General features: G+C 55.9%; 8 protein-coding genes across 8 annotated transcripts; 6 read left to right on the top strand and 2 right to left on the bottom strand.

The window, feature by feature from the left end:
• Positions 1-255: 255 nt before the first annotated feature.
• CDEST_03079 (Putative diacylglycerol acyltransferase) lies at positions 256-2560 on the top strand. The gene is made up of 2 exons (XM_062919238.1): positions 256-950; positions 1007-2560. Exons 1-2 carry the CDS (start codon positions 726-728, stop codon positions 2315-2317), a joined length of 1536 nt encoding a protein of 511 aa, XP_062775289.1. The 5' UTR covers positions 256-725; the 3' UTR covers positions 2318-2560.
• A 174-nt stretch (positions 2561-2734) lies between these two features.
• CDEST_03078 (Putative AP endonuclease 2, xylose isomerase-like, TIM barrel domain-containing protein) lies at positions 2735-4783 on the top strand. The gene is made up of 3 exons (XM_062919237.1): positions 2735-3252; positions 3310-3921; positions 3981-4783. Exons 1-3 carry the CDS (start codon positions 2895-2897, stop codon positions 4403-4405), a joined length of 1395 nt encoding a protein of 464 aa, XP_062775288.1. The 5' UTR covers positions 2735-2894; the 3' UTR covers positions 4406-4783.
• Positions 4784-5030: 247 nt separating this feature from the next.
• Positions 5031-5830, top strand: CDEST_03077 (uncharacterized protein; the record flags this gene model as incomplete). Its single annotated transcript, XM_062919236.1, has 1 exon — positions 5031-5830. The coding sequence occupies one exon, from the start codon at positions 5031-5033 to the stop codon at positions 5586-5588; it is 558 nt and encodes a 185-aa protein (XP_062775287.1). The 3' UTR covers positions 5589-5830.
• Position 5831: 1 nt separating this feature from the next.
• CDEST_03076 (Putative protein disulfide isomerase, Thioredoxin domain, Thioredoxin-like superfamily) lies at positions 5832-7977 on the bottom strand. Its single transcript, XM_062919235.1, has 3 exons — positions 7813-7977; positions 7472-7608; positions 5832-7406 (listed from the first exon to the last, which is right to left on the bottom strand). Exons 2-3 carry the CDS (start codon positions 7599-7601, stop codon positions 6019-6021), a joined length of 1518 nt encoding a protein of 505 aa, XP_062775286.1. The 5' UTR covers positions 7602-7608; positions 7813-7977; the 3' UTR covers positions 5832-6018.
• Positions 7978-11153: 3176 nt separating this feature from the next.
• CDEST_03075 (uncharacterized protein) lies at positions 11154-14557 on the top strand (the record flags this gene model as incomplete). The annotated part of the gene is made up of 2 exons (XM_062919234.1): positions 11154-11837; positions 11897-14557. The coding sequence occupies 2 exons, from the start codon at positions 11154-11156 to the stop codon at positions 14384-14386; spliced, it is 3174 nt and encodes a 1057-aa protein (XP_062775285.1). The 3' UTR covers positions 14387-14557.
• Positions 14558-15228: 671 nt separating this feature from the next.
• CDEST_03074 (uncharacterized protein) lies at positions 15229-16496 on the top strand (the record flags this gene model as incomplete). The annotated part of the gene is made up of 1 exon (XM_062919233.1): positions 15229-16496. One exon carries the CDS (start codon positions 15229-15231, stop codon positions 16432-16434), a length of 1206 nt encoding a protein of 401 aa, XP_062775284.1. The 3' UTR covers positions 16435-16496.
• A 1-nt stretch (position 16497) lies between these two features.
• CDEST_03073 (Putative vacuolar fusion protein Mon1) lies at positions 16498-18663 on the bottom strand. The gene has a single exon (XM_062919232.1). The coding sequence runs from the start codon at positions 18435-18437 to the stop codon at positions 16638-16640; it is 1800 nt and encodes a 599-aa protein (XP_062775283.1). The 5' UTR covers positions 18438-18663; the 3' UTR covers positions 16498-16637.
• Positions 18664-19535: 872 nt separating this feature from the next.
• Positions 19536-25650, top strand: CDEST_03072 (Putative protein dopey). Its single transcript, XM_062919231.1, has 6 exons — positions 19536-19763; positions 19822-19949; positions 20017-22415; positions 22465-22709; positions 22757-24216; positions 24264-25650. Exons 1-6 carry the CDS (start codon positions 19664-19666, stop codon positions 25578-25580), a joined length of 5649 nt encoding a protein of 1882 aa, XP_062775282.1. The 5' UTR covers positions 19536-19663; the 3' UTR covers positions 25581-25650.
• The last annotated feature ends 1 nt before the right edge of the window (position 25651 follows it).

Below are 25651 nucleotides of genomic sequence, written 5' to 3'. Positions count from 1 at the left end.
CACCACTAGAGGGTCGAGACGACTGGGCCTGTTGATATCTGCAAAGCGGATGTTATGCAAGGCGTGCACATTACGCAGTGATTGTGCAAAAGGGGGAAGTTCCAGCGCTCAGGGGGCAGCCGTAGACTGCAGCCGCATCCCGGCATGTGGACCCTCACGTCATCGTCATTGGCACTTAGCTCCGGGGGGTGAGCCGCTAGCTGCCGCCCTTCCACGTCCCTCCCCCGTCTGCATCCAGCGTACCGCACCGCAGCGCACCAGCACCAGCACCAGCCTTCCCTCGTTTCGCAACATCGGGCTGCTGCCACCAAAAACAGCCTTTCCGCCCTTTTCTTTGTGCATCCCTACGCCCATTCCCTCATAGACTTTGGACCCTGTGCGCCCAAAGTTTCCGATCACCGCTGGTCTAACCACCGCTCTTTTGCTGAATTAGGCCGTGGGGCTTTCGCTCGCAAAGGGGGCACTCGTCACTTCGCAGGCCCGCTCAGCTTACGCCCACGCCGCACGCTCGTCCGAGGTCCGGCCCTGCCGCCAGCCGACGCCGACGCAGCCATGTCTAGCTTTGGGGACGGGCCCAAGGTCACCGTCATTCCAGGTACGAGACACCCTACATAAACCTCATCCTTCTCCGCACCTCTCTCCACATCCCCTTTCTCCGATCGAGCGTTTGATTCCGGTCGTCAATATCGAAACAAGAGCCGCCTGCAAGAGCAAGATCTGCAACCATGCCTCGCAAGAAGAGCTCGGCCCGGTCCAAGTCGCCATCCAAGAGGCAGCCCGTAAACAAGTTCAGCAATCCTCAGCTCGCTTCGCAGTCAGTCGAGTCCGGGAACAGCAAGATTAATGTCGTAGCAGAAGCTCCGGAGCTTGGGCCACCAAAGCCCGCGGCCGACGACAGCCAGCGGCCTCCCGCTGAGAGGCGGGAATCCGGCAATGAGCACAGTGCTGCCGTAAGCCGAAAATATCTCTTCGCAGTCGATTGTTTGCTAACAGGCTTCCTCTTCAGGGCCTAGACGACACCACGAACAAACAGACTCGACCACATCGACGGTCACCCTCTGCTGCGAGGAGCAGTGGCAGCAGAGCGGGGGAGTCCGAGGGCAACGACCATGCCGCGGATCCTGAGAAAGGCTTTGGAAGCGAAGGAACTGCCGACGAGACTCTTGTCGACGGATTCGATGTCGACAGGTCCGATTCCACAAGCGTAAAGGCCATGAGCGACGACAGCTATCCGCGTATCACTCTGGCAGCCCATGGCCGCAGGAACAGCCATCGCTTTGGATTAAAGGCCGGAGGCGTCCGCTTTGCTCCTCTCCAGGTACCCTTCCAACGTCGCCTCCAGACGGGCGCTGTGTTGTTCCACGGACTGTCCATCCTCACATTCGTCTCGGTATTCTTCTTCCTCGCGGCGATTCCTTTTACCTGGCCCTTGCTGGTTCCTTATCTTATCCACCTCTCGCTGTCCAGTGTCGCCTCAAACGGCAACCTGACGTACCGTTCAGAATGGCTCCGTTCGCTTCCCATCTGGAAGTTTTTCGCAGAGTACTATCCCGCCGAACTTCACAAGACGCATGATCTGCCACCCACCCGGAAGTACATTTTTGGTTACCACCCTCATGGAATCATCTCCCACGGCGCTTTTGCTGCGTTTGCGACGAACGCGCTCGGCTTCGCAGAGAAATTTCCCGGTATCACCAACTCCTTGTTGACTCTTGACAACAACTTCCGAATCCCCTTTTACCGCGACTACATCCTGTTCATGGGTGTCCGATCGGTGTCTAAGGAGTCGATCTGGAACACGATGAGCAAGGGCGGCACGAATGGAGAGGGAATGGGACGGGCCGTGACCATCGTCGTCGGTGGTGCCAGGGAGTCGCTGGAGGCTCAGCCCGGTACCCTCAGGCTGATTCTCAAGGGTCGCAAAGGCTTCATCAAGATGGCTCTGCGGACCGGGGCCGACCTCGTGCCTGTCCTGGGCTTCGGCGAGAATGACCTCTACGACCAGCTTAGCCCGAGGACTCACCCCTGGGTGCACAACTTTCAGATGTTTGTGCTCCGCGTTTTCAAGTTTACTCTCCCGGCTCTGCACGGACGGGGCATTCTCAACTACGACGTGGGCATGATGCCTTACCGCAGACCCTTGAACATCGTTGTGGGCAAGCCCATCAAGATGACGACATCCCCTACCGCTCAACCCTCGCAGGAAGAGATCGACCGGTACCACGGCCTGTACGTAGCTGAGTTGCAGACGATTTGGGACACCTACAAAGATCAGTTCGCGCCCGAGCGAAAGGCCGAGCTTCAGTTCATTGCCTAAGCGACATCTCGACGATTCTACACCAATTGTCTATTTTCTTATGTATCCATTTCTGGGGCGGGCAAGTTTGGTATTTTCGCATTGTCTACCTCGCGGCGGAATGATGGTTGGATTTGGCGTCGGGAGGACCACATGGAAAAGGGGGTTGGAAGACTGGACAAGCACCAAGCAACTGTGTAAGCATCGATTGATAGGCAGATGACAAATCTAAATCACTCGAGCTCATTTGAACTCCTGAAATCATCTGGCTGGATCGCAGGCCGATCAACTTTTGTCTAATCGCCAAAAAGTCGTAGGGCTCAAGCTGAGGCCGGAGCTACAGCACGCACAGACCCCCTGTAGCAAGCTACCTAAGTTGCCTTCCGGAATTGGAATCTCAATTAAAGTCACCTGATCTCGCGCAAAGCAGGACACGCGAACCATGACGCGCTTAGCACAACGACAGTTCTTTACTTTTCCCAGCCCACTGCTTCCGTTTCCCCTCTAAGCTGCCCATTTGCCCTTTTTCTCTGAAAATAATACATCATTGGGCCCTGATATTCGTTTAAAATCTGTACGACTCGTGACAGGTTGGAAAATGCCTCCCCGCACGTCTGCCCGCAGAAAAGCGCAAGCTGTTCTTGAGACCAAGGTCGAAGAGACGACGACAACGACCACGAGGACGAACGGAACCAAGAACACATCTATCGCTGCCACTCAGACCAAGAGCACAGCTGCTAAGAAACCAGTCGCCAAGCGCAAGGCCGCGTCGGACGACGAGCACGAGAGCTGTGGGAGCTGCGTCGAGAAGGACGAGGAGAAGCCCGCCAAGAAGAGGAAGACCGCGGCCAAGGGCAAGGCGAAGAAGGAGGACGATATGCCTCTGACGGATCGTACGGTGGTTTCTTCGCTGAAGAAGGCGATGTACATTGGTGCTCATGTGAGCGGTGCTGGTGGTGCGTTACTCGGCCCGTTGTCGTAGGCCATCTCGGGCTAATGCTTGAATATTCCAGGTGTGCAAAACTCTATCCAAAACGCCCTCAACATTGGCGCCAATGCCTTCGCGCTGTTTCTCAAGTCACAGCGGAAGTGGGAGAGCCCCCCGCTGGCAGCGGATGTGAAGACGCAGTTCGTCTCACTGGCAAAGGACAACGGCTACGACGCTGCCGCCCACGTCCTCCCCCACGGTTCCTACCTTGTCAATCTCGCCCAGGCAGATGCCGCCAAGGCGAAACAGGCGTACACGAGCTTCATTGATGACCTCCAGCGGTGCGAGCAGCTTGGGATCAAGTTGTACAACTTCCACCCGGGGAACACGGGAGGCGCCTCGCGCGAGGAGGCGTGCGGGCGCATCGCGGCGCAGCTGAATACGGCGCACAAGGCGACGAAAAACGTCATCACGGTACTGGAGAACATGGCTGGCGCGGGCAATGTCATTGGCACCAAGTTCGAGGACCTGAAGCACATCATCGACAAGGTCGAGGACAAGAAGCGGGTCGGCGTGTGCATCGACACGTGCCACGCCTTCGCCGCGGGCTACGACCTGAGGACACCCGACAAGTTCCACGAGACGATGAAGGAGTTTGACAAGATTGTCGGAAACAAGTATCTCAAGGCATTCCATCGTAAGTCTCCACCCCTCCTGGTTCCCTCGAGACTTGAGGATTGTACTGACGAGACACAGTCAACGACAGCAAGGCCCCCTTCGCCTCGCATCGCGACCTGCACGCCAACATCGGCACAGGCTTTCTCGGCCTCCGCGCCTTTCACACGCTCGTCAACCACGAGCCCTTCCAGAACCTCCCCATGGTCCTCGAGACGCCCATCGACCGCAAGGACGCTAACGGCAAGACGGTCGAGGACAAGCAGGTGTGGGCGGACGAGATCAAGCTGCTGGAGCGGCTGATTGGCATGGATGCCGAGGGCGAAGAGTTCAAGGAGCTCGAGGAGGAACTGCGGGGCAAGGGGGAGGGCGAGAGGAGCAAGATCCAGGACCAGGTCGACCGCAAGGCGGAGAAGGACGCGAAGAAGGGGACTAGGGGGGCGAAAAAGGGTGCGGCGGTGAAGGGGAGGAAGAAGAAGGCCGAAACGGATGATGAGAGTGAGTAAAGAAAGGGCGCGGTAAGGCGAGATGCATGGCGGTGTACCGACATGTGCTTTTGCAGGGCCAGATAGCCCGTGTATTTCTACGCGCGAGCGCTCACGGCAGACGGTCGGAGGCTCGAGCCAGTCGTCATGAATACCTAACCATTCCTGGACACTCGCAACACACTCGACTTGTATCCGGCGTCACGGAGCGGTAGGGGCGGCAGTGGGCCTCTGAAGCTTGGGAAGGGGAGAGGCATCCGGTGCATGCGGCTCCCGCTTCTCGGCACCCGATGTCTTGGGAACCCCATGCAGCCAAGCGGCCCAGCTCTTCCTGGGTGCCCACGGAGAGGCCGCCGCCTCCGCCCGGCTTTGCGTGGAGTCGATCCCTGTCCGTCCTTCGCGAGTACAAGAACAAAGCGGCTGTCTACCCCGTCGGCGGCCCACTGGACTGGGCTGACGGGCTCCGCCGGCCAATACCAACGCGGTGGGTTATATAAGACGAGCAAGAAGGCTTTCCACCAGGACTGTGGTTCCGCCTCCCTCCCAGCGTGCTCTCTCAAGCGTATTCATCCTTCATCTCCCACTGCCCCAACGGGCCTCGCTCCTCACCTCACAGAGACCACGCATCAGCTCCGAATTCTAAAGCATGGCCTCCCCGCCGGATCCCGCCCCGGCGACCTCTCCCGCTCCAGCGACCGCACCCGCTCTTGAACAGAACCAACCACCCAACCAACAAACCACCCCCGCCCGGCCCGAACGACGCCCCAGGGCCGGAGGCCTCCTCCCCGCCCTCGCGATAGCGCTCGTCAGCTGGCTCCTCATCGGCAGCATAAGTCACAGCCCGCCCGCCATCGCCGCCCTCGGCGACGCCATCGTCGCCCTCGATGTCGTCCTCGTCTTCGTCCAGATCCTCATGCTCTTCCTCGCTCTGGACTGCGCCTCCGACCTGTGGCCCGGCTACGGGTCCGCCACCTTCACGGCGGCCGTCACGGGCCTCGGCGTCGCGTCGGCCTACGCCCTCCGCGCGGCGGACGGGTGGACCAACGGGTCCCAGGGCCTGTTCTGGGCGCTCGGCGGCATGTACGGCGGCGTCGCGCTCGAGTGGCTCACGGGGTTCTGGGCCCGGCTCGAGAGGCGCCTCGAGAGTTCGGCGACGAGGGGGGATGGTACGCTCTTGCAAACCGCGGCCGTGAAGACATCATAATCTGGGTAGCAGCTATCTAGGGCGTGCTGTTTGTCATTAAACGGTGTCAAGAGATGAGTTCTCAATCAAACAAGTCATGTACTATTTTCGGATCATTTTATCTTCTTTTGTCCTTGCACGGTATTCCAACTGTCTGAGCTTTCAATGACCACCAAGCCGGGACACCAAGTAAACCACCTGCACAGGCCATGGCCACTTAATGGTGACTATAATCGCTTCAGGCACAAGCTCGACCATCATTTGGAGACGTATCAGGTCAGCAAAAAGGGATGCGCGCATTGAGGAAGAGATACTAGAGTGTGCTCAAAATTCATAACGTTAATTTACCCGCAGACCATAATGCAAAGTAACGAGCTAACGCGCAAGAGGTATATAATCCCGAATCCATGGGATGTCCCAGTGTCATATCATTGTGAACCCAAAATCCTTTTTACAACTCGTCGTGCTCATCCTCCTTGGCCTCCTTGGTCTCCTTGGTCTTCTCCTCCTCGGTGGCAGCAGGAGCAGCCTGGCTCTCCTCGGCACCCTCCTCCTTGACGGAGACCACGGCCTTGTACTTGCCGTTCTCCTTGACGAACTCGATCAGGTCCTCGATGGAACGAGAGCCAGAGTAGGTGACGGGAGCATCCTTGCCGCCGGCGGGGTAGAGCTTGATGGTGGGGAATCCCTGGATCTCATCGGGAACGTCGTTGAGAGTAGCATCGACCTTGGCGATGACAACCTTGTCCTTGAACTCGCTCTTGGCGTACAGCTCACCAAGCTCCTCATACTTGGGGGCCAGAGCCTTGCAGTGACCGCACCAGGGGGCGTAGAACTCAATCAGGACGTCCTTCTTATCATCAAGGACAATCTGCTCGTAGTTCTTTGCAACGACAACCGAGACGGGGCCATCGTTGGACTCTGGGATGGGCTCAGACTTGATGCTGGGCTCGATCTTGCCGGAAGAGAAGTCCTCGACGAACTTGGCGATGTCATCGTGGGTAATCTTCTTGTCCTGGTCGTAGGGGAACTTCTGGTTCTTGACGGTCTCCTGAATGGCGAACGAAGGGAACTTGTCGGTAGCGAGGTTGAGGTTGCCGGCGTGGGCACCGAACGCCTTGGCATCGATGGTAGCGAAGTTGATCTTGCCGCGGTGCTTCTCAGCGATGGGCTTCAGGGCGGCGCCGAGCTCCTCACGCTCCTCGGGGGTCTCGGCGAAGATGTAGGCCAGAGGGATGCCGGCAGACATGTAGCCAGAGTAGGTTTCGGGACCGACCTCGCCGATCAAGGGGGTAGCGGCGGTCTGGGCGAACGTCTCAATAGCCTCGGCGTCGAACTTCTCAGAGAAGGTGGCCTTGCCCTCGTCAAAAGACTTGTAAAGGACAATGGCGGGGGCCTTGACGCCCTCAGCCTCGGCAACAGCCGCATCGTTGACACCACCGAAGAGGTAGGTGTCACGGAGCTTCTCGGCAACCTTGGTGAAGGTCTCGTTGGAGGACTTGTCAGAGGCGTCAATGTAGGCGACGAGAACGACCTTGTCGGCAGTCTTGAACTCCTCAAGGTTGTCCTTGGAAAGGATGGAGACGGCAGGCAGGGACTGCTTCACCATGTAGGAGGTGATGGCACCAGCCTTGCGCTGACCGGAGTAGGGAGAAACGCTCTCAGGGCCACGGAAGACCTTGAGGGTGGGGTAGCCCTCAACGCCGTACTCCTGGCAGAGGTCGGCCTCCTCAGTGCAGTCGACCTTGACAAGCTTGATGTTCTTCTCCTTGAGGGAGGTGGCGGCCTCCTCGTACTCGGGGGCAAGGGCCTTGCAGTGACCGCACCAGGGAGCGAAGACTAGACGGGCGCAAGTCAGTGTGTGCTCAGACTAGGTATTAGATGCTTCTTGCGGCAAGACTCACACTCGGCGAGGACGAGGTCATTGGACTTGATGAAGTCGTTGAAGTCATCCTTCTTCAGTTGGGTGACATCGGAGGCGGAAACCGCGGCAGCGGCGGCCAGAAGGCCAAGGGCGACACGCTTGCAGAACATTGTGGACCTTGAGAGGATGTTAGACTTTGGGTATTCTACTTAGTTTGCGGTAGCGGCTGCGGCAGTGATGGTTTGGAGAGTCAAGTAACCGAGGCGAGGAGGCACGCGAAAGTTGACCAGCTGTCCTCTCACAGCCCGGCCGACGATGGTGGTCGTTTGCTCCTCTTATGCGGTAGGGGAGGGGATGGGATGAAGCTTGGTGCGAGCTTACCTTTCTTTGACCTGAAGAATGAACAGTGAAGAAAGAAAGAAATAAGTCACTCGTGGAGAAGGCGAGGCTGTCAAGTCGAACTTCAGACCGCGGTGGATGGGCGGGCGATTTGTTCTTAAGTAGTAGGTGGAAGAGGTTCTGGAGAAATTCGGATTTCTAAAGGGCAATTGAGAACAGGTGTCCCTTTTCCCAGGAACCGCCCCGTCAGCTCATGCATTCACTAAGGCGGCTGCAGTACCTAGGCAGGTAGTGGATTGGGGGGACACCACTCTTTGCGCGGATGTACTCATTGGTCTTTTGCCTGTGCCAGATGGTGTGAAATGGAGGCGTCAGTACATACTATCCACCGGCCAGTACTTACCCCAATCCACTAGCGGGCCCGTGCCTCCTCCCTCCGCTTTGAGGGGCAAACTGGCTTCCACTTCCCTCCCTTCCAGGCACTCCTCCCCCCACCGTTTGGCCACTAGTTGCACCAACTTACGGTGAATTGATAATCAAAAACGAGCCAGGCTGAATGGCGGTGGTTTGAAAGGTGAAGCTGAGCGAGAGGATCAACCTTCTTACTGAGGAAAGGTAAGGTACAGTAGTATCTGGAAGCTTGGCGTATTGCTCCTTTCTTCTCTGCTGCCTCATCTGTACAGATATGCATGTTCTTCTTACCTTTTCGCTGTCTTCCGTAAGGCAGTTTACGTGCACCTTGTATCTTGCTTCATCATCTTCGTCTCCTTCTGGTCATATGGCTGGATCAACGAAGCAGGCATAAACGCTCGAACCCAATGCCATTGACAGCCCCCCTTCCCGTGCATTCCGCTCGGCGTCTGGGCGGTCTGAGACAGACAATCACCATTGATTAAACAGAATGGGGAATTAACATGGCACAGTCACAGCTTCCCCTCAAACCGTCCCATCTCATGTTCTCCCAGTCCAGCGCGGACCAGCCCATTGCGCGCCAGGCTTGGATTCGCGTGGACTCGGAATGTGTATGGTGTGTGTGTGGTGTGTGTGGCAGTGGTCTCATTCCTTCCCCTTTTGTGTCGCCTCTCTCTTGTGCTCCGTCGTCCTCCGTGGCAGCCAACAGTGGGGTTCCATCTTTCTCGGCGGCAAGGGCTCCCAGGGTTCCAGAGGACACATTTCCACGTTACCAGCCTGCCAGGAAGCCAGCCAGGAGGAAGCTCTTTCGGGCTCCATCCAGTGACAAAAAAAAAATCGCCGCCTTTCCAAGCTACCTAGAAACATCAAGCCGAAAATGCAAGCCTACTTATTACTTACTAAGCTCCAACATGTTTTCTACTAATCCTTCCATTTCACTATTCTGGATACGGGTCTGATGCTGCTGTCGTCCGTCTACGACGTACACTACAGGCACAGATAGGATTGAATTGAGGCCGGCGGTTTGGTCACCCGGGCGTGGTTCGAATTCTGCTCCTCTCTCGACCCTGTAACTACACAAGGTGCATCCTATTTTGCCTTGGTGCCATGGATCCCTTTCTCTGAGTCTCTCCACCGCACCACCCTGAGGTGCCCTGCCGGCGAGATCCATCGGCAATGCTACCGTTGGGGCTGATCACTAGCCAGATCTGGCCACTATCGGTGGCATCCCATTCGGTGCTTCACGGGCGTTCCGATGCAAGAGTGGAGGTGGCTCTAGGAGCTCCAGCCACCTATCCTGCTCTGGATACTGAATACCGTGGTCAAACCGGCCAGCCTCAATCCAAGGGTCCAACGAATCCGTAGACTAAGTACTTAAAGTACACACACCACCGCGAAGAACGAGTCGTCTCGTCGGCGACCTTTGGTGATGCTGCAATTTGACTTGTGGATTCTGGCCTTGCCGGCCCGTTGTGCCAACCCTGGCGGGTGAGGCTGTAGTGCAGAACTGTCCGCAGATGGACTGGTCCTGTCATGCAAGGTACTCACTTGCCCTACCCTGCCTTCCTGAACGTGCCGGCAACGAGGAAGGAACATCCCATCCAACCGCAGATGGCAAGTTTGCTTCCAGTCGCTCCGTTCGCCTTTGCTTCTGCGGTTGCCTGGCAAAGTGGACCCCTGTCCCGAACAACGCAGCGGCTGACATGCTCCGTGTCGCCCCAAACCCTCCCCCATTTCGTCTAATCCCCCCCCCCCCGGCCCCCCGAACAATATGCCGCCGCATGTGGGGCGCTATCAAAGGAAGCTTTGCGAATCCGTCTCGGGCTTTGTGCTACGTAGTGTGTAGATGACCGGACGAGACGCATGCTGGCTTATGCGATCTGGGCGAGTATCGTATTTCCAATTTCCCTTATATTATGCCGCCGCACGCTTGTCGTCGTACTGAATCGGGCATCACGGCTGAGTCGGGAAAGGACACGTCTTCTCCTCCGTCAAATCCGTCGAACCCGTCCAACGCCGTACCATCCGTGTGCCGCAACCTGTCACCTGTGGCCCTCACTCGGGTCAATCCTGAGTAAAACCTGGGCAAGCGTCTATAAAATGGCTACGCCACGATGCAGGGAAGGCCATGCCGGCCCATTTGTCATCGCCGGAACCGGGTGATGACAAACCCTCTTATACTGTATGACCGGCCGGTGCGAAGTCGAACATGACTACAGCGCATGGCGCCGTTGAACTCGAGTTGGCGAGAGCCTCGCAGAGCCTCGCCGCGAAGGTCATCACTGTTGACCGACTTGCACACTCAACATCGCCGCTGGGCTACCATCGACCGTGTTTTCTCTCTGAGAATCATTGCAGTTTCCAACTGAGCTAACCATGAGGAAAAGGCCCAGGAATCGAGGAGTACGGAAGCAACGCCTTGCCTTCCCTGTGTGATCATGCCGTCTATATCATGTCAAGAAGCAGCTCCGGATCCAGGCGCACTCGCTTCCTATGACGCTAGCATCGATTCGTCGTCAGACAGTGAATGTGTGGCCGGACAGCAACCTGGTGACCGAGGAAGGTGCCTTCCCAGAATATTCAGGTTCCCAGCCAGGAGGTAGGTAGCCAGCCTCTGTTTACCTTTGGGCAGGAACTCCGCGGACATCAAGACATATACCCGCCTTGGGAAGAGCATCATCATCGTCACTTCCCATTGTGAGTCCGTGTACTGGTCGAAGGTCAACTGGCACCTGCTGCTCTGCGAACTCCCTAACGTCATGTGGTCGTGTTCGTCCCAAATTACATCAGCCATGTAGAGCGATGCAGTGACAGCCTGTCGACCACAACATAGCTTCATGTCGACGGTTTCCGGCGTCACCCGTGTTGCTCGACCTTGCTCCTCTGCTCTTCATTAGACATACTTCATATTACCATTCTGCCGTACCCCAAGCCAACCCCCAAGCCAACCCCCAAGCCTCCGTCTGTTCTAGATGGAAAACATCCGCGCTCAACGCCGTTCTGCCAGCCATGGCTCGCTTCGCAGCAGCTACAAGACTCAGGCCCGACCAACAGTCGGCCATAGCCTGCCGCGTCGACTCCCCCTGAGAAGCGTCAATGAGAACGCAAGTCTGCTTCCATCGCCAGGCCCGCTCGAAAGCATGCTCAAGACCACTACCGAGACGGGAGACATAGGCATCTTCAGCATCAAACCAATTGCTCCCGCAACAACGATCCATCACTACGCAAGATCAAGATCCGGTCTCGATTCTGCTTCCATTTTCAGATCGGATTCCAGCGCAACCGATGGCAAGTTGTCCAGAGCTGCTGGATGCAGACAACGCACCTCCGATCGAGACAACAACTCGGAGATCATCTCCATGTACGGCTCCGAAGGGCCTCTGTCCTCGTTCTCGAGCTCACTGCCTCCCCGAAACGACAGCACGTATCACCGATCCTACTCAATGACTTCCTGTGGCTCTCGGCATGTGTCTAGCCAGAAGTCTTCTGGCACCCTGCAGAGCCAGTCGAGCAATGGTATTTTGCAACGTCCTCGCTCTCCGTTCCCCTATCCGACCCGACTGAAGCGTCCTGGAGTGCGGCCGTCTTCGCCTGCCCTCACAGAGAATGGACTGGTTGACTACAGTAGGATGGTCGAAATAGATCGAATCTCATATGTGAGTGCAATCCACTCGGTGACTTGATACCAACAAAGCTAATGTGTCGTCCAACAAAGAGGACTGTGCATGGCTCGTATAAGCCAACCTTTCCACAGCCGCAGCGGCTTGCTCCACCTCTTGCGTTTTGCTCTGGCACCATTCAGTCGCTGCCATGTTTGCCGAAACCCAATTATCTCGTGTCACCCACCGGTTCGATTGTCCGGCACCGCGATAACAACCATTGGGGCGACGTGCCACTGGACAGAAGAACATACCGGCCTTCCACAGACCATAGTGTGAGATCGCCAAGTCTGACTTCAGTCATTGAGATGTACTGCAGATCGCCTTCGAACTCGGAGCAGAATTTCCAACGCCAGCTTCGCCCAGCGGGTTCCTTTTACTACGACTATACCGAAGGCTTTGAAAATTCAGACTCTCAAGTTGATCCCCCGAAACCAGCGACGGCGCCTCCCTTAGCCCCAGTCCCACAGCGAGCCTCAACCCTCGTCAAGGCTCTAGTGCTTCAAGACGAGACCAAAGCTCGGCTCGAGGCAATGGTGGACATATCTGTCAAGGACTCAAGCGATTCTTATGGCGGTGACGGGCGGGTTACAGGATCGAACCCTGCCAACGACATCGAGACGCTTCCTTCTCAGCGGGGAAGTTGCAAGACTGCTCCCCCAACACTCGAGCTCTTTCCTTTCGAGATTGATGGAACCTCTGCTTCTCATACTGTTGACTTTGGCCCCGCCTCAGACATGTTCGAGGTCCTTTCATGTTACAAGGATGTCGAGCCATCTCTCACAGTGCAAAATTCTTCAAACCCTTCATGCCTTCCGCTGGTTGACACTGGGATTCCATCGGAGGAGGAACAGTCAAGAGACGAAGAGAAAAAGGTCATACAAGATCAAGAACCAGCCTCCAGACCCGAACAATCACCACCGCATAACGACGCAAGTCGACACCTGTACAAGGGTTCTCAGAGCCATTTCAAAACTTGGGAAGAGGTGGTTCCAGATCACGGTGAAACGCAGAAGATGTTGGATACCTCGGGCACCCAGGAACATGGACCACGAGAAGTCCCTTCTCACACCGGCTTCGCGGCGTTGCTGCGGTCAAGTTTGCGCCACTCCGTTGACCCTGGTCTTTCTGATTTGGCTGCTCTGGTCTCGTCCTTCGAGCGTATCGCGAAGTCGTCTTTCATGAAAAAGGATAAGGAAATTTCTGGGACTACCGAGAGCGCCGAGAAGGCTGGCCTGAGAAATTTACAACAGCCAGAAGAGCAGCCGATAGAAACTGAGACCGTCCCTGGCGATGACGCAGCCGCCGATAATGGGCCCCATACTGCCATTCATTCCAAGAGATCCTTCTACAAAGGCCATCGAAGAAACCGAGCACTTGCCCGAATTAGCATGGGAAGCCTCCGAGGCCAGAGAGGTATGCTAGCCAGCAGCGCAGGTTTGCCTCTTCTCGCCCCCGAACCTGTCTCTCCAGCTCGTGCGTTGAGGGTGAGTAGCAGCATCCCACATTTGACGAAACCGTTGCCATCACTGCCCAGAGAGTCGCCCACTTCAGTTCGAGAAGCCTTGCTGGCTTCCGTGGATGAAATGAGATTCCCCGTCAAGTTTTCGCCTTTTCAGGTCGAAATACTTGCGACTCCACGATCGAGTCCTAGAATTACTACACACCCTAATGTGGAAGATCATGAGTCTTTCCGAGCCAGCATTGAGTTGGATCTGGTTCCATGTGTGGGCGGACAGACCCTACAAGAGGGTGCAGAAACGATGAAGGGATTGGCACAATCAAAAGACCTGGATTCAGCACGCCAACCAAATGAGAAACATATTTTAAATAACCAGGTGCTCCAAGAAGAGCCAAGTCCATCAAAACGAAGGATCCGACTAAGAGCATCTCGCCCTGGACTCAAAATAGATGCAGGATACTTCCAACAAGACCAAAGCGGCACTGTCAGGAAGCACCGTAGCTTCGAGCAAGGTATTCTGACTGGGTTTCCAACCCGCCAGACCGAGGATTTGCTCACTCCAGTACGGCGCGGGGGCCGTCGAAGCAGCACAGCCTACCAGCAGCGAGGGAGACAATTTGTTCTGTTAACGCCTGACGAGCAGAAAGATGGGGAAAACCATCAAGCCCGCCGCTCGCCTACCGTAAGGGTTTCCAGGGACAGGTTTTTTCACGATTGCAATATCCCTCTGGCGCATCCTGTTGACGCAAGCATCCTGAGACGGAGTGCATCGACTGATGAGTTCGATTTGAGCGATTCGCGAAGCTTCAGTTCAGAGTTGACTTTCATTCGGCCACGGGTACTGAGAAAAAAGCTTTCTTACATGAGAATCCGCCTGACCAGGTCACGCTTGAACTTTCGAGACCGTGTGAACAAGACCTCTGAGCGGCGCCCCAGACACCACGGGGCGACCGACTCTGATGGCACAGTTGCACATGGCCAAGGGCCCATCGTTCCAACCGACCAGCCAAAGCAGATGGGTAGGAAGATGAGGAGATGGATCCGACGAACTGTTTGTGTTTTCATCAAAGGCCGGCGTGGCTAGGGCAGAACTGACTCCTAGGCATCTGGAAGCTTCGATTGACTCAATCACTTTTACATCTGTTGGGTGCGCTCTCTTGTTTGGTTTTCGAGAACCAGAGTTTCTTGAAAAGAGGTATGTTGCTGTTTTCTTGGAGGAGAGGAACAGAAGACATGGAGCTTAGCTACGATGTCCGCCCATGTGGGTGGGACGTAATGATTGGTGGGAGGGTTGCTTGCTGTCTACGAAGGGAATAGAATCACGAGGTGGCTTGACGGTGGCCAGGGCATAAGGTGGATTATGGAATCAATAGAATGCGTTTCAAGCTGACATCTCCCGCGGTACCTGGACCGCAAGACGCCAAAGAGACGAGGCTTGCATTCTAGCCACCTTTGTGGTTTTGTAGACGGCCCGTTTCGAGCACATATGACGGACGGCTGGGCTGCGTGTCCACGAAGGTTCCCTCTGAGCCGTCATGAACCGCCTCCTCCAAACAGCCATTGTGCTTCCCTTATAACTAAGTTCGTCCGTGCCAGGGTTCTTCTTCTCTCGTTTTTTGGTTCTCGTTGTTGAGGCCACTCCGCGCGCGACCCATCCATACATTCGTTATTCCATCAAATATTCACTCGTTCACCAACGTTCGCTCCCATCGGTATTGGATTTCGTCCTAACATTCGTTTTTGTTTTCTCTCCAGCATCCTGAAGAGAACACTCACAACTACATTCAATCGTTTTACTCATCATAGAGATCTCAAGTATCCATCTGTATTGATTGACCGGCTCAGCAACCTGTCATCTTGTTCCTTTGGGTACACGCATCCTCACATCCTACCAGCATCGGCATAATCAATAGTTTTTACACGGGCATGATGATTGTCGACTTCGATTCGTATGATATGAACGACGTCCGGTCTCCGCTGGACCGGCTCCCGTCGATTCTCCGGCGTCGATCCTTCTTCGGGGACACGCCGGATCCCCTTTTGTCGACGGGGGAGGTTGAGAAGGGCAAGCAGAAGGGCCCGGACGGCAAGTTAACGACCACGACGGAGAAGGACGACGGGGACCTGAGAGTACGAAAAGACAGCGTCATGACGGGCGTCGAAGAGTCCACGTCGGGGTCCTCGTCGGTGTCGGTGTCGTCAGTGTCGTCGTGTAAGAGGACCGTCGTGACGGTCCGGAAGCGGGTGCTCGACGTAGACGAAGAGGGGGAGAGAAGCCGCTCGGCAGAGGAGGGTCTCCCTGATAACAACGACGAGGACAATGACGGAGGCAAGGACGATGTCGAGGACGACGCGGCAGAGATCCTGTCGTCGACGGCCGTATCGCAGCCTGCAGAAAAGCCGAGCACCACGACACCCCGACGCAGCCGCTTTGTCGAGGACCTCGACGACGTGCGAGTCGAGACGGTGAGCAGGACGCCCGCTGAGCTGTGCCAGCAGCTCTGCTTGCCCGAAGTGGCGAGGGATGCCGCTAAAGAAGCTGCCTCGGCCGCTCTGTACTTCTCACCCATCATCGCGGCGCAGCAGGAGTCGCAGGCGGCTCGCGACGATGACGCCAACGACGGGCGTCTCTCGCACGAGTGGCGCCACTACGACGGCGGGTGTTCGCAGAAGAAGGGGCAGCGGAGACGGGTCCAGGCCCTGGCCCGGACCGTGGTGAAGCTGGCCAAGACGCCGGCCCGCTGGCGCAAGGAGGACAAGGGGAAGAAGAGGGCCGTGTGCGACATCTGCGGCGAGGACATTTGTCTGGACCTGCGAGGGTGGGCGCGGGACAGTGGACGCACGCAGGAGGCGAGGGGCGCCGGCGACGAGAGCGTCGCGGCCGAGGTGGCCGAGCTGCTGGGTCAGTTGTACGACAGGGACGAGGCGGAGAGCCGGAGGCGGTGCGGCGTGTGCGGGCAAAAGGTCAACGAGGACCTGGGGTGGGAGAGGGACGGGGGCGGGGACGCACGGGAGCCGAAGGAGGACGGCGGGGTCATGTTCGGCTCATCGGGGGAGGAGGGGGTCACGGCGGACTCGGTTGCGAAGGCGGTGGTTATCACGGAGATGCCGGAGGCGTGGTGGACGAGATGATTTCGAATTTGATCTTGTTTCTTCTTTTTTTTTTTTCCCTTCTCCTTTTTTGTATTGATACCCAAACTTTGTAGGGAGGGGGGGACACTCAGAGGACGTCAATGGAGACGGATAGTCCGTCCTAATGTATAATGGGTAATAGATCAAGTGAATGGGAGGACGTCCGTTACCTCGGATTCGAAACGAGCATTTCCTTTTCATAATCAAAACACTCCTCCGCCGATGATGAAGATTCGTTCCTCCTCGCGGCGGGCCCACTGAATAACCTTGTTGGCCCCTTGGGTCAGCACGGCGCGAGACACGTTAGGCCCGGCGACGCAGTAGAACTCGAATATCGGGGTGATCCAGGCAAGAGAGGTCGCGTCCTCGGAGACAGAGTGCAGGACGCGCATGTGGGAGTGTTTCGCGTGGACGGCAGCGTGGAGTTGATGGTAGAGGCCCATGAGACGACGGCGGGCAATGAGGGCGGAGAAGACGGGGTCAAGGGCCGACATGCTGAACTGGACGTTTGCACGGGACTTGTAGAGGAAGTGGGATATTTGGCCGCCCGGAGCAATGTCCGTCGTCTTGGGCCGGCCGGCGCGTGCGGCGCCCTGGATCAGTGCGAGGTGGCCAGACTTCGCCAGAGAAGCGGCGACGGCGTCTCGCATTTGTTTGAGCTCGAAGAATGACTCCTTGTCCGGGCTGATGAGGATGATGGCCAGCTCTTCGTCGGTGTTTGCTGCCGGCGGGTTCTGTCCCGTGGCCTGCTCGCCGTCGACGCCATCAAAGAAGCTGACGTACATGTACAAGTAGCCGCGGTTGTTGAACGCGGGCAGGCAGAGGGGGATCCAGTTTTCGCCGCCACCGGCTTTGATGCCGCCCGATTCGAACAGCATATTGAATATGATTTGCAGGTCGCTGGGGTGTAGGGAGTGTCGGCGCGGGCGGATGACACTGACGAGCTTGCCGCCGGCTACGATGAGGCCGTAGAGGAGCTTTTCTGTCCGCTGCTTGAGAAAGGCGTTGTTGATGGCATGCCGCTGGGACTTGCGAAGCTTGAGGCATTCCAAAGCCCCGAGAAGGGCCGACGGCGAGCCCTTCGTGAAATTGTCGGCGAGAGACGAAATCAGGGGCTCGGTGCCCTCCAGCGGTTTCCGGAGATCGCTGGATGGGCGGTGTACGAAGATATTCTTCAGTGTCGGTAATGTGAGTGTCGATAAAATCTGCATGTATAAGGCGTCAAGCTGTGCCCTCAGTTGCGAGTCACTCTCTCCGAGCCGGCTGATGGCCACGAAGTATAAAGGCCCCTGTGTTGTGATGACGAATCTCGTGTTACCGGCTGTGAAGCCAGATAGCGGGTTCTTAGCCCCTTCGTAGAAAGATATGAGTGTCTGAATGACGCCCATAGACGAGTTGATCAGTCCTAGGTCCCCATGCCGACTATATATGGGCTTTCCGGCAGATGAGAGGATCATGTAGTGCTTTAACTTTGCTTTCCACATAGCGGCTCGGTCCTCGTCCTTGACGCTTTCATCCGATCCATCGGGTAGGTCGTCGAACTCTTGCGCGAAGCCGGCTAGATTGCGGGTCGCGTCGTCCATCCTCAGAGTTTCAAACGGTGGTACGGTTGCCGATTGTGACCTGAGCAGGTTCCATGCAGGGCTTCTCTTATTGAACTCTCCCACCAGCAGGCTGGCAATGTCATTGGGCGGCCGTAGCGTGGGCGAAAAGCTCGCGATGCTCATGGAGTCTTCTCTGTCGGCCAATGTCTTTGTGGGCGTCGCCTGTCCGCTATTAGGGGACTGAACGGGCGTCGATACGGCTCTGGTGCCCGGCGTCGAAAAAGTGCCGCGTGAGCCATCGGGGAAGGATAGGGTCTGGATGTCGAGCGGCGTGACTGCAGTGGTTGCAGCTGCCATGGCCATTCTAGCATCTATCGACGCACTCGATTCAATGGAGGGTCGTGGAGGCAGAGGTGGAGGCTGCCCCTCGCCGGGGCTGTTGTCGTGGTCCTCGCCCATGGTTGCGATGGAGCCCGCGGGGGCATCTCGCTAGTAGATAGGGGAGATGTCGGCGTCGCGTAGCGATAACGCGCACTTGATAGCGTTCGGCGTCGTGTTCGGCTTAAGTGTCGACAGCCCGAGTTCATGGTGTCATGATAGGCATTCAGGGTCTGACCCAGAATGTACAGAACATGAAAAAAGGAATGGGGGGGATAGAGAGAGAGAGACAGACAGAAGAGAGTTGGGATGGGGAAAAGAAAGGATCGTCCCAAGTCGCTGGCCTGCTGATGCAACACAGGAGGGGCGCCGAGATTTAGTGGTGCCGCCTGGTGCGGCAGCCCTCATTAGTGGGAACGGTCCGCTAATCAAAGTCGGTTTAGGCCCACTTCTCGCCCAGGAGAAGCCGATCCAGATGCTCTTGGGTCACACAACTCGTAACATGGGATTTGGACGATCTCCATGGTTGAGTGACCCGTATCGGAAGAAGCTTCCCACTGAATAGTCGAAGCTTACTTCAGCAAAACTCGGCTTGTTATATGGTCTATAGGGAGCTGAAGAAGCGTCGTGCAAGAGGGCAGAAATGACGCTGGTGGGGGATGTAGAGAGCCTTATTAAGCTTCGTCCAAACCAAGCCATTTTTTGATCATGCAAAGTTGGTTATGAATTCACAAGATAAGCTACTTCAACCAGCTAGTACTTCTGCTTAGCATCTCCCACATACTGTGTCACGCGACAAGGAGCAAAGGGCGGTCTTATCTTGAAGAGCTAAGGTGCAGGAAAGAGAACACAAGATGGGGAGAGAAAGTCCACATTTCCCAGGTACCATGTATCCGCATCCGCACACTATCCGTGAACCAACGCTTGATGACGTTATTGCACTGGGTAGGTAGATAGATACCTAGGTACAGTACTTCTACCGCGGTATTCTCCCGGCCGTTACCTAGTACAGAAGGGCTACGGCAGCCTCGTCAGGCGGGACCGGTCGCTATAATTGGCCAACCAATGGGGAGCTTAGGAGCTTCCAGGGTACCCCCACTGTACAACCTGGAAGGAGACATGGTAGCCTTTCGAGCTCATTACACTCTGAACCCTGTCCAACAACTCTCGATGCGGAGAGTGTATCCAGTGCCAGCGACCTAACCACAAAGGCTCAGGCAGAAATGAGCCCGCAATACCTTCGTTACGGCCACACACGAACATACTGATGTTCTTACTCGTTCACACAACACCCACTCTCAGCAATCATGGCCCTTGAGCCAGGCTCTGGTCGACGGTCTGTCTCCCCCGAGAGCTCAGGCCGCGAGTCTCCTCTTCCGCGCCAATGGAGGAATCAACTCGGCGCTGGTAGGCTTCTCTGGCGAGATCCGTTTCCGAATCGCCTGATAATAACCTGACATGATAGAAGAGGCGCCCATCAAGGACAAGCACTACCGTAAATACGCATCCGGTATCGAGCGAGCTCTTTCACTGTTCGAGACGGCATTGCAGGAATGGGCAGACTACATCTCGTTCTTGAACCGCCTGCTAAAGGTTCGAATCCCTTCCCCCTGGCTTTCCGTTCGACTCAGCAGCATGGGAGACTGACCGTGGTCGCAAGGCACTTCAAGCTCGACACCCCTCTACCACGACCATCCCTTCGAAAGCCGTCGTCGCAAAGCGCCTATCGCAATGTCTCAACCCCTCCCTGCCGTCAGGCGTCCACCAAAAAGCCCTCGAAGTCTACAGCTACATATTCGCAACGATAGGCACCGATGGTCTCTCCAAAGACCTACCACTATACCTTCCCGGCCTGGCCTCGACCCTCTCGTTTGCGTCCCTTTCCGTCCGATCTCCTTTCCTCGACCTACTCGAACACCATTTCCTCGATTTGGACCCTCGATCGCTCCGACCGGCCATGAAGTCCGTTGTGTTGGCTCTCTTGCCCGGACTCGAGGATGAAACGAGCGAAGACTTCGATCGAACATTGCGGTTGATGGACAGTTTCAAGGCTGCCATTCGCCCCGCCAATGGCCAAGAACAGGACGGCCCCCACTCATCCGGAGACGGCTTCTTTTGGCAATGTTTCTTCTTGGCCTCTATCACGGGATCGAGCCGCAGAGCTGGAGCTTTGGCCTACCTAGTGAGGAACTTGCCGAAGTTGGGCGAGCCAATCGTTCCAGGAAAACCCGCCAAGAATGGTGTCCAGGAAGACGAGCAATCTACACAACTCGCGAAGATGGTCACTTCGCCCGAACCTGGGTTGCTACTGCGCTCGTTTGCTGCTGGCCTTGCTGACGAGCAGCTCCTGATCCAGCGAGGATTTCTGGACCTCTTGGTCACGCATCTTCCGCTGCACTCCAAGGTCCTGCAAACCAACGTCAAGCCAGGCGATTTGGAACTACTTCTCCGTGCGGCTGTGGGTGTCGTCATTCGGAGGGACATGAGTCTCAACAGGAGGCTTTGGGCATGGTTTCTTGGCCCGGATCCCGCGCCAGGAGAAAGCGAGAGTGGCATCGAGTCGCCGTCGTCAACAGATCACCAGCATTCGTATTTTGCATCCAAAACCAGCTACTTTGAGGACCACGGGCTGCAGCCTCTGACCCGGGCCCTCTTGAGCATGATCAATGTCGATCAGGGATCGAGCCCCGGGGAGAGGGCGAGGCCTTACCGAATTTGTTTGTCGTTGATGGATCGGTGGGAGATTGGCGGCCTGGTTGTCCCCGAGGTGTTTCTCCCTATTGTTAACAGCGTCCGGCAGTACAGAGACCAAGCGCCCAGAAAGGCCGACTTCAACGAGGTATTCCGCAGTGCAAGTGTATTCTTTGATGGCGTCGAGAGTGGTCTGATCTACGGCGAGATCGTCAGTCTACTAGCACAAGCTATAGGGCCAGGGACCATGTCGGACAAGGAGCGTCTCGACAAGCTCGACTTGGTCAATTTCATTTTGGCGAATTTCAACGTTCGCGAAGAAGAAATGGTTACGATTCATGCACCGCTTACCGCCCTTTCCATCCTTTGCATGCTCGAGGATACGAGAGAGAAGCAGCAGCGGCAACAAGCAGGCTCCTCTCGGAAGGGCTCACCGAAAGCTGCTGAGGAGGCATTGCACATTTCGCTGACCATCCTGGACCTCATCCCGGATCGGGCTTTTCCTTCATCTAGTGCGAACAAGCCCAAGAGGACAATGGAGTCTGGTGTCTTGGCGTCGTTGCCTGCAGTCGAACTTCTGAAGCGGATCAAGGCATTCTACGTCGATGAGCAAGGCAATCTCGATGCGGTTCATGTCCCTCTTTCTCCCATTGAGGTTGGTGAGCTTCTGTTACAGAAGTCTGGCCAGCTGGTCTGCGAAGGACTGAAGAATCCCGAGTCGGGGTCAGACTTGGGAGCTAAAGGGAGGATTCTGACCACCCTGCTACTCAAAGTGCCGACTACCTACCAGCTTGACACGACATACCTGTTATCGTGTCTCCATGAGCGTTTGGGGCACTCTGACGGACTGTCGTTTGTCTCTTACAACTCCATTCTCTACCTCTCCTCACACCTCTACTCTGCAGAACGGATAGAGCTGGTGGACCTGACCGAACTTGTCACTCCTCTTGTCCGACAGGCCTGGGAATTCTTGTCGGCTTCAGAGCCAAAACACCACGTCGAAACGGTCAGATCACTATGGCAGCTCCAGACTGCGCTTACCTCGCAAAACCGTGACATAGAGGCTGCGCTTGCCAGCTTAATCATCGAGGGTGATGTCCAGGGGTCCTTTGCGTCGCGCCCAGCAGATGCCGGGCGCCGCTTCAGCGTGTTGTGGTCCCACACATTGCAGGACTCTAGCGCCGAAAGACGCGGTTCTAGGACGCCCATGGTTGAAAAGCCTCCGCAGATTCGGATGTCTGGCTCGGAAAATTACGAAGTCATGTTGACACGGCCTCTCTTCCTCATGCTGGATGCTCTCTTGGACGAGCGGACCCAGTTGTTCATGACTGTTAAGGGGTGGTTGAACAGCTTGGTAGGCATCGACAAGTGAGTTAACCTGGTTCTTATGGCGATGCACTGCTCTGACCAGAACTAGGTTATTCCTGCTCTTCGTACGGAAGTTTTCTTCTATGGAGTTTCTGAGATCAAGTCGCGACATTGGCTCAGCCGCTGCTTCAGCTAATTCAACTACATTCACGGCGGATGATGACCTAGACCTCTGCCTCTACTACCTCAGAACATTGTCCAATGTTCTGCGTTGGGCCCCTGATGTTATATGGGCCGTGTTGGCTTCGACCAGTCTGACAGTCGACAACGACCACCCAGAGATCGCGCAAATGAGTAAGTGGCAATACACTTAATACGAGTCTGGCGCTAACCAACAAAAGCTGGTAGCGAGGGCGACATCTCAATGCAAGAGGTCTTCATTCACGTTTGTTTACGGTGCATTGCCGGAAACAACGAGCCTGCGGAAGAGAGCATCCGGATTCGAGCCACTCAACTTCATCGCTATGCCTTGACTGTCATGCACCAGATACTCCTGAACCCTTACGCCGAGCCCCTTGCAAGTCTACACTTGGACGACGTTCTCATTGAGCGTCTTCTCCAGTCTCTACGTGGGCCTGATCCTTACGTCCAAGTCCTCCTCTTAGACGTCGTGTTCGATGCCTTGAAACTTAGAGACATCATCATCTCAGACGTTCCTGCTTCTCCGTCGTCAGAGAAGAGGAAGATGAGCCTTGATCCCACCAAGACACTTAGAGTGTCGACACAGTTGGAGACGAAACCGACTGCACCACCGCCCAACCTGCTCAAGTGCCTCCAGGCTGGTCTGAGCTCACCCAGCAGTCGCAGCGTTCTTGACAGTTGGGTAAGCTTCTTAACAGAGTGCTTGCCATTCTATTCGGATACCATATTTCAGGTTCTTATTCCTCTCGTGGAAACGCTGTGCCGGCAGGTTTCCAACACCTTCAACGACTTGCAGTCCATTTTCAGAGACAGCGGCAGTCCTAGGAAGGATGCCTGGAATGCGCCTGAGTCGACGCTCATCTCTCTTCTCAATGCTCTGGAGCAAGTCTTGGCTCGGGCACACGAGCGACTTCTGGCTGAAGAGGCCAGAACGCAAGTTGTCAAGGGCCCAGATCAACACCCAGGGTTCTTCGGAAATATGGTGTCTGGTGTCTTCAACTCGGACGCTCCGCAAACACGCAGTGCCACTGCAAACGACAGGCTTACGGTGCACCTTGCATTCGCGGATGCTGTTCGCATTTGTTTTACTATCTGGTCCTGGGGCCAAGGCAGCGATGCAAACGCTCAAGACATGACTTCCATCTCCTCTTTCAACTACACATCACTTCGGATGAGAAACCGGGCTCGGCGACTATTGGAGCACCTCTTCGCAGCCGAGACTTTGGAGTGCCTCGAAACGGTCATTGACATCTGGCGGAGCTCTATCAACATCACCACGCCGGCTCCCCAGTCCGAAGTGTTCAACCTTCTCCCGGCATTGGATGGTTCTCGGCCTAAACACACCATACCTGCCATCTTCAATGCCATCTACAGCAGGACAAACCCTGGGGCATTGGACGCTTCAAGAAAATCGACTCTGACGACATCACTTCAAGACATTGACCTTGTCACGTTTCTGGTTGAGTATGCTCGCACACTTGAGGACGATGCGATGGACGAGATATGGCTTGACTGCATGGCATTCTTGCGCGACCTGCTCACGAACCCTTTTCCACACCGACAAACACTACCAAGTCTGTTGGAATTCGCCGCTATTCTTGGAGAAAAGGTGGACAACACCAACTTCGGCGAACAGCGTAAGATGAGGCGCGAGCTTGGAGTAAGTACAGCCGGTTCTCCCTATGCTCTATTACTAACCAGGAGCAGGATCTCTTCCTCCGACTTCTGACCGCTATCTTTACTACCAAGCCTATGACATATGCAGATGCGCCGTCTTACGAAAAGTCAGAGAAGAACCGTGATGGCATTCGCCGGGCCACGACGATTTCTTTGGCTAGCGTCCTTGATAGAGCTGAGGATGTAGTGGCTATCCTAGCGTCGATAGTTCCGAACCTTCCAAAGATCTTGGTCGAAACAGATCGTGTGTTGTCTGCCGCAGGCACGATATCGACAAACGTCATCAGCCCGGCGTTCAGAGCCAAGGCGTTCCCGGACACTGTGTCCAAGAACACACTTGTGCTCCTCCAGGAACTTTCCAGGCTGCCTAACAATCAAAAGACCTGGAAGAAGGATGTCGGAGATGCTTTCAACGATGCTAGGTTCTTTAGCTCGAGCATCGAGTTGGTGCGAAGCGACTGGTTACCGCTGCTGAGACAGTGGACTGTCAGCGACAAGGAGCGCATGCCTGAACTCCTGAGCCGTATGACCCCACCCACAACAGCTGGTATTGTGTTTGGTGTTGGCGCTACCTCGGCTCGTCTAGAAGCGGACCGAAAGACGCAGCTAAACCTTCGTCGCACTGCCACACTGGTCCTCGCCTCAAGCGAAGATGCCTTCGTTGCAGAACTCCCGACCATCTTGGACAAGGTAGTGGAGCTTCTTGGGGCCACGGCAACTTCCTCGCCTTCGTCCACTATGCGGGCAGAGATCTACATGGTCGTCCGCGCACTGGTACTCAAGACCAGTGCGGTTCACCTGGCTATGATGTGGCCAGTCATCAACGCCGAGCTCCACGCGGCCATCTCATCTGTGGTTGCCCCTGATCACAGCACCGCTTCTGACACCTACAACAATACGTCCATCTTGCAAGCCTGCAAGCTGCTGGACTTGCTCATCTGCGTGGCGCCGGACGATTTTCAGCTTCACGAGTGGCTCTTTGTCACGGACACTATCGAGGCCGTCTACCGGTCCACCAGCTACCAGCCCGTTGCTTTGGTCGACGAGCTTGCGGAGGAGCTTGGCACTATGGGCGTCAGCTCGTCATTGGGAAGCATTTCGGCCGCACACCTAGCCACGAGCAGCTCGCATAGACGGCCACTGCTCGGGGCCGGCGGCATCAACGATGAAGTCAGTATTGACAGGAAAGACGAGTTGGTGGGCAAGATTCTGCGGCCGTTCTTCGGGCAGCTCAGCATCTTCGCCTTCGAGTCGACGTACGCGATGGCGCCGCTCGACCGGGAGTTTTGCATTCTGGGGCTGTTGAAGGATTTGTTCGACGAACGTAGCGTGGTCAAGGCGTTGTAAAAACAAAGTCTCGTGTTACAATCAGTGCTTCGTGGGAATAGAGATCATCGGCCGGAATAAACTTGTTTTCT

This window comes from Colletotrichum destructivum, chromosome 2, assembly GCF_034447905.1.
Source record: "Colletotrichum destructivum chromosome 2, complete sequence".
Taxonomy (NCBI): Eukaryota; Fungi; Ascomycota; class Sordariomycetes; order Glomerellales; family Glomerellaceae; genus Colletotrichum; species Colletotrichum destructivum.
The sequence above is the reverse complement of the archived record's forward strand: the minus strand, read 5'-3'. Positions and strand labels throughout refer to the sequence as shown.

Coding starts and splice junctions, on each gene's coding strand:
- CDEST_03079 (XM_062919238.1), top strand. CDS start 726: ATGCCTCGCAAGAAGAGCTCGGCCCGGTCCAAGTCGCCATCCAAGAGG. Junction 951..1,006: donor GCAATGAGCACAGTGCTGCC/GTAAGCCGAAAA, acceptor CTTCCTCTTCAG/GGCCTAGACGACACCACGAA.
- CDEST_03078 (XM_062919237.1), top strand. CDS start 2,895: ATGCCTCCCCGCACGTCTGCCCGCAGAAAAGCGCAAGCTGTTCTTGAG. Junction 3,253..3,309: donor TCATGTGAGCGGTGCTGGTG/GTGCGTTACTCG, acceptor TGAATATTCCAG/GTGTGCAAAACTCTATCCAA. Junction 3,922..3,980: donor GTATCTCAAGGCATTCCATC/GTAAGTCTCCAC, acceptor GACGAGACACAG/TCAACGACAGCAAGGCCCCC.
- CDEST_03076 (XM_062919235.1), bottom strand. CDS start 7,601: ATGTTCTGCAAGCGTGTCGCCCTTGGCCTTCTGGCCGCCGCTGCCGCG. Junction 7,407..7,471: donor TGACCTCGTCCTCGCCGAGT/GTGAGTCTTGCC, acceptor GCGCCCGTCTAG/TCTTCGCTCCCTGGTGCGGT.
- CDEST_03073 (XM_062919232.1), bottom strand. CDS start 18,437: ATGGGCGAGGACCACGACAACAGCCCCGGCGAGGGGCAGCCTCCACCT.
- CDEST_03072 (XM_062919231.1), top strand. CDS start 19,664: ATGGCCCTTGAGCCAGGCTCTGGTCGACGGTCTGTCTCCCCCGAGAGC. Junction 19,950..20,016: donor TCTTGAACCGCCTGCTAAAG/GTTCGAATCCCT, acceptor CGTGGTCGCAAG/GCACTTCAAGCTCGACACCC. Junction 22,416..22,464: donor AGCTTGGTAGGCATCGACAA/GTGAGTTAACCT, acceptor GACCAGAACTAG/GTTATTCCTGCTCTTCGTAC.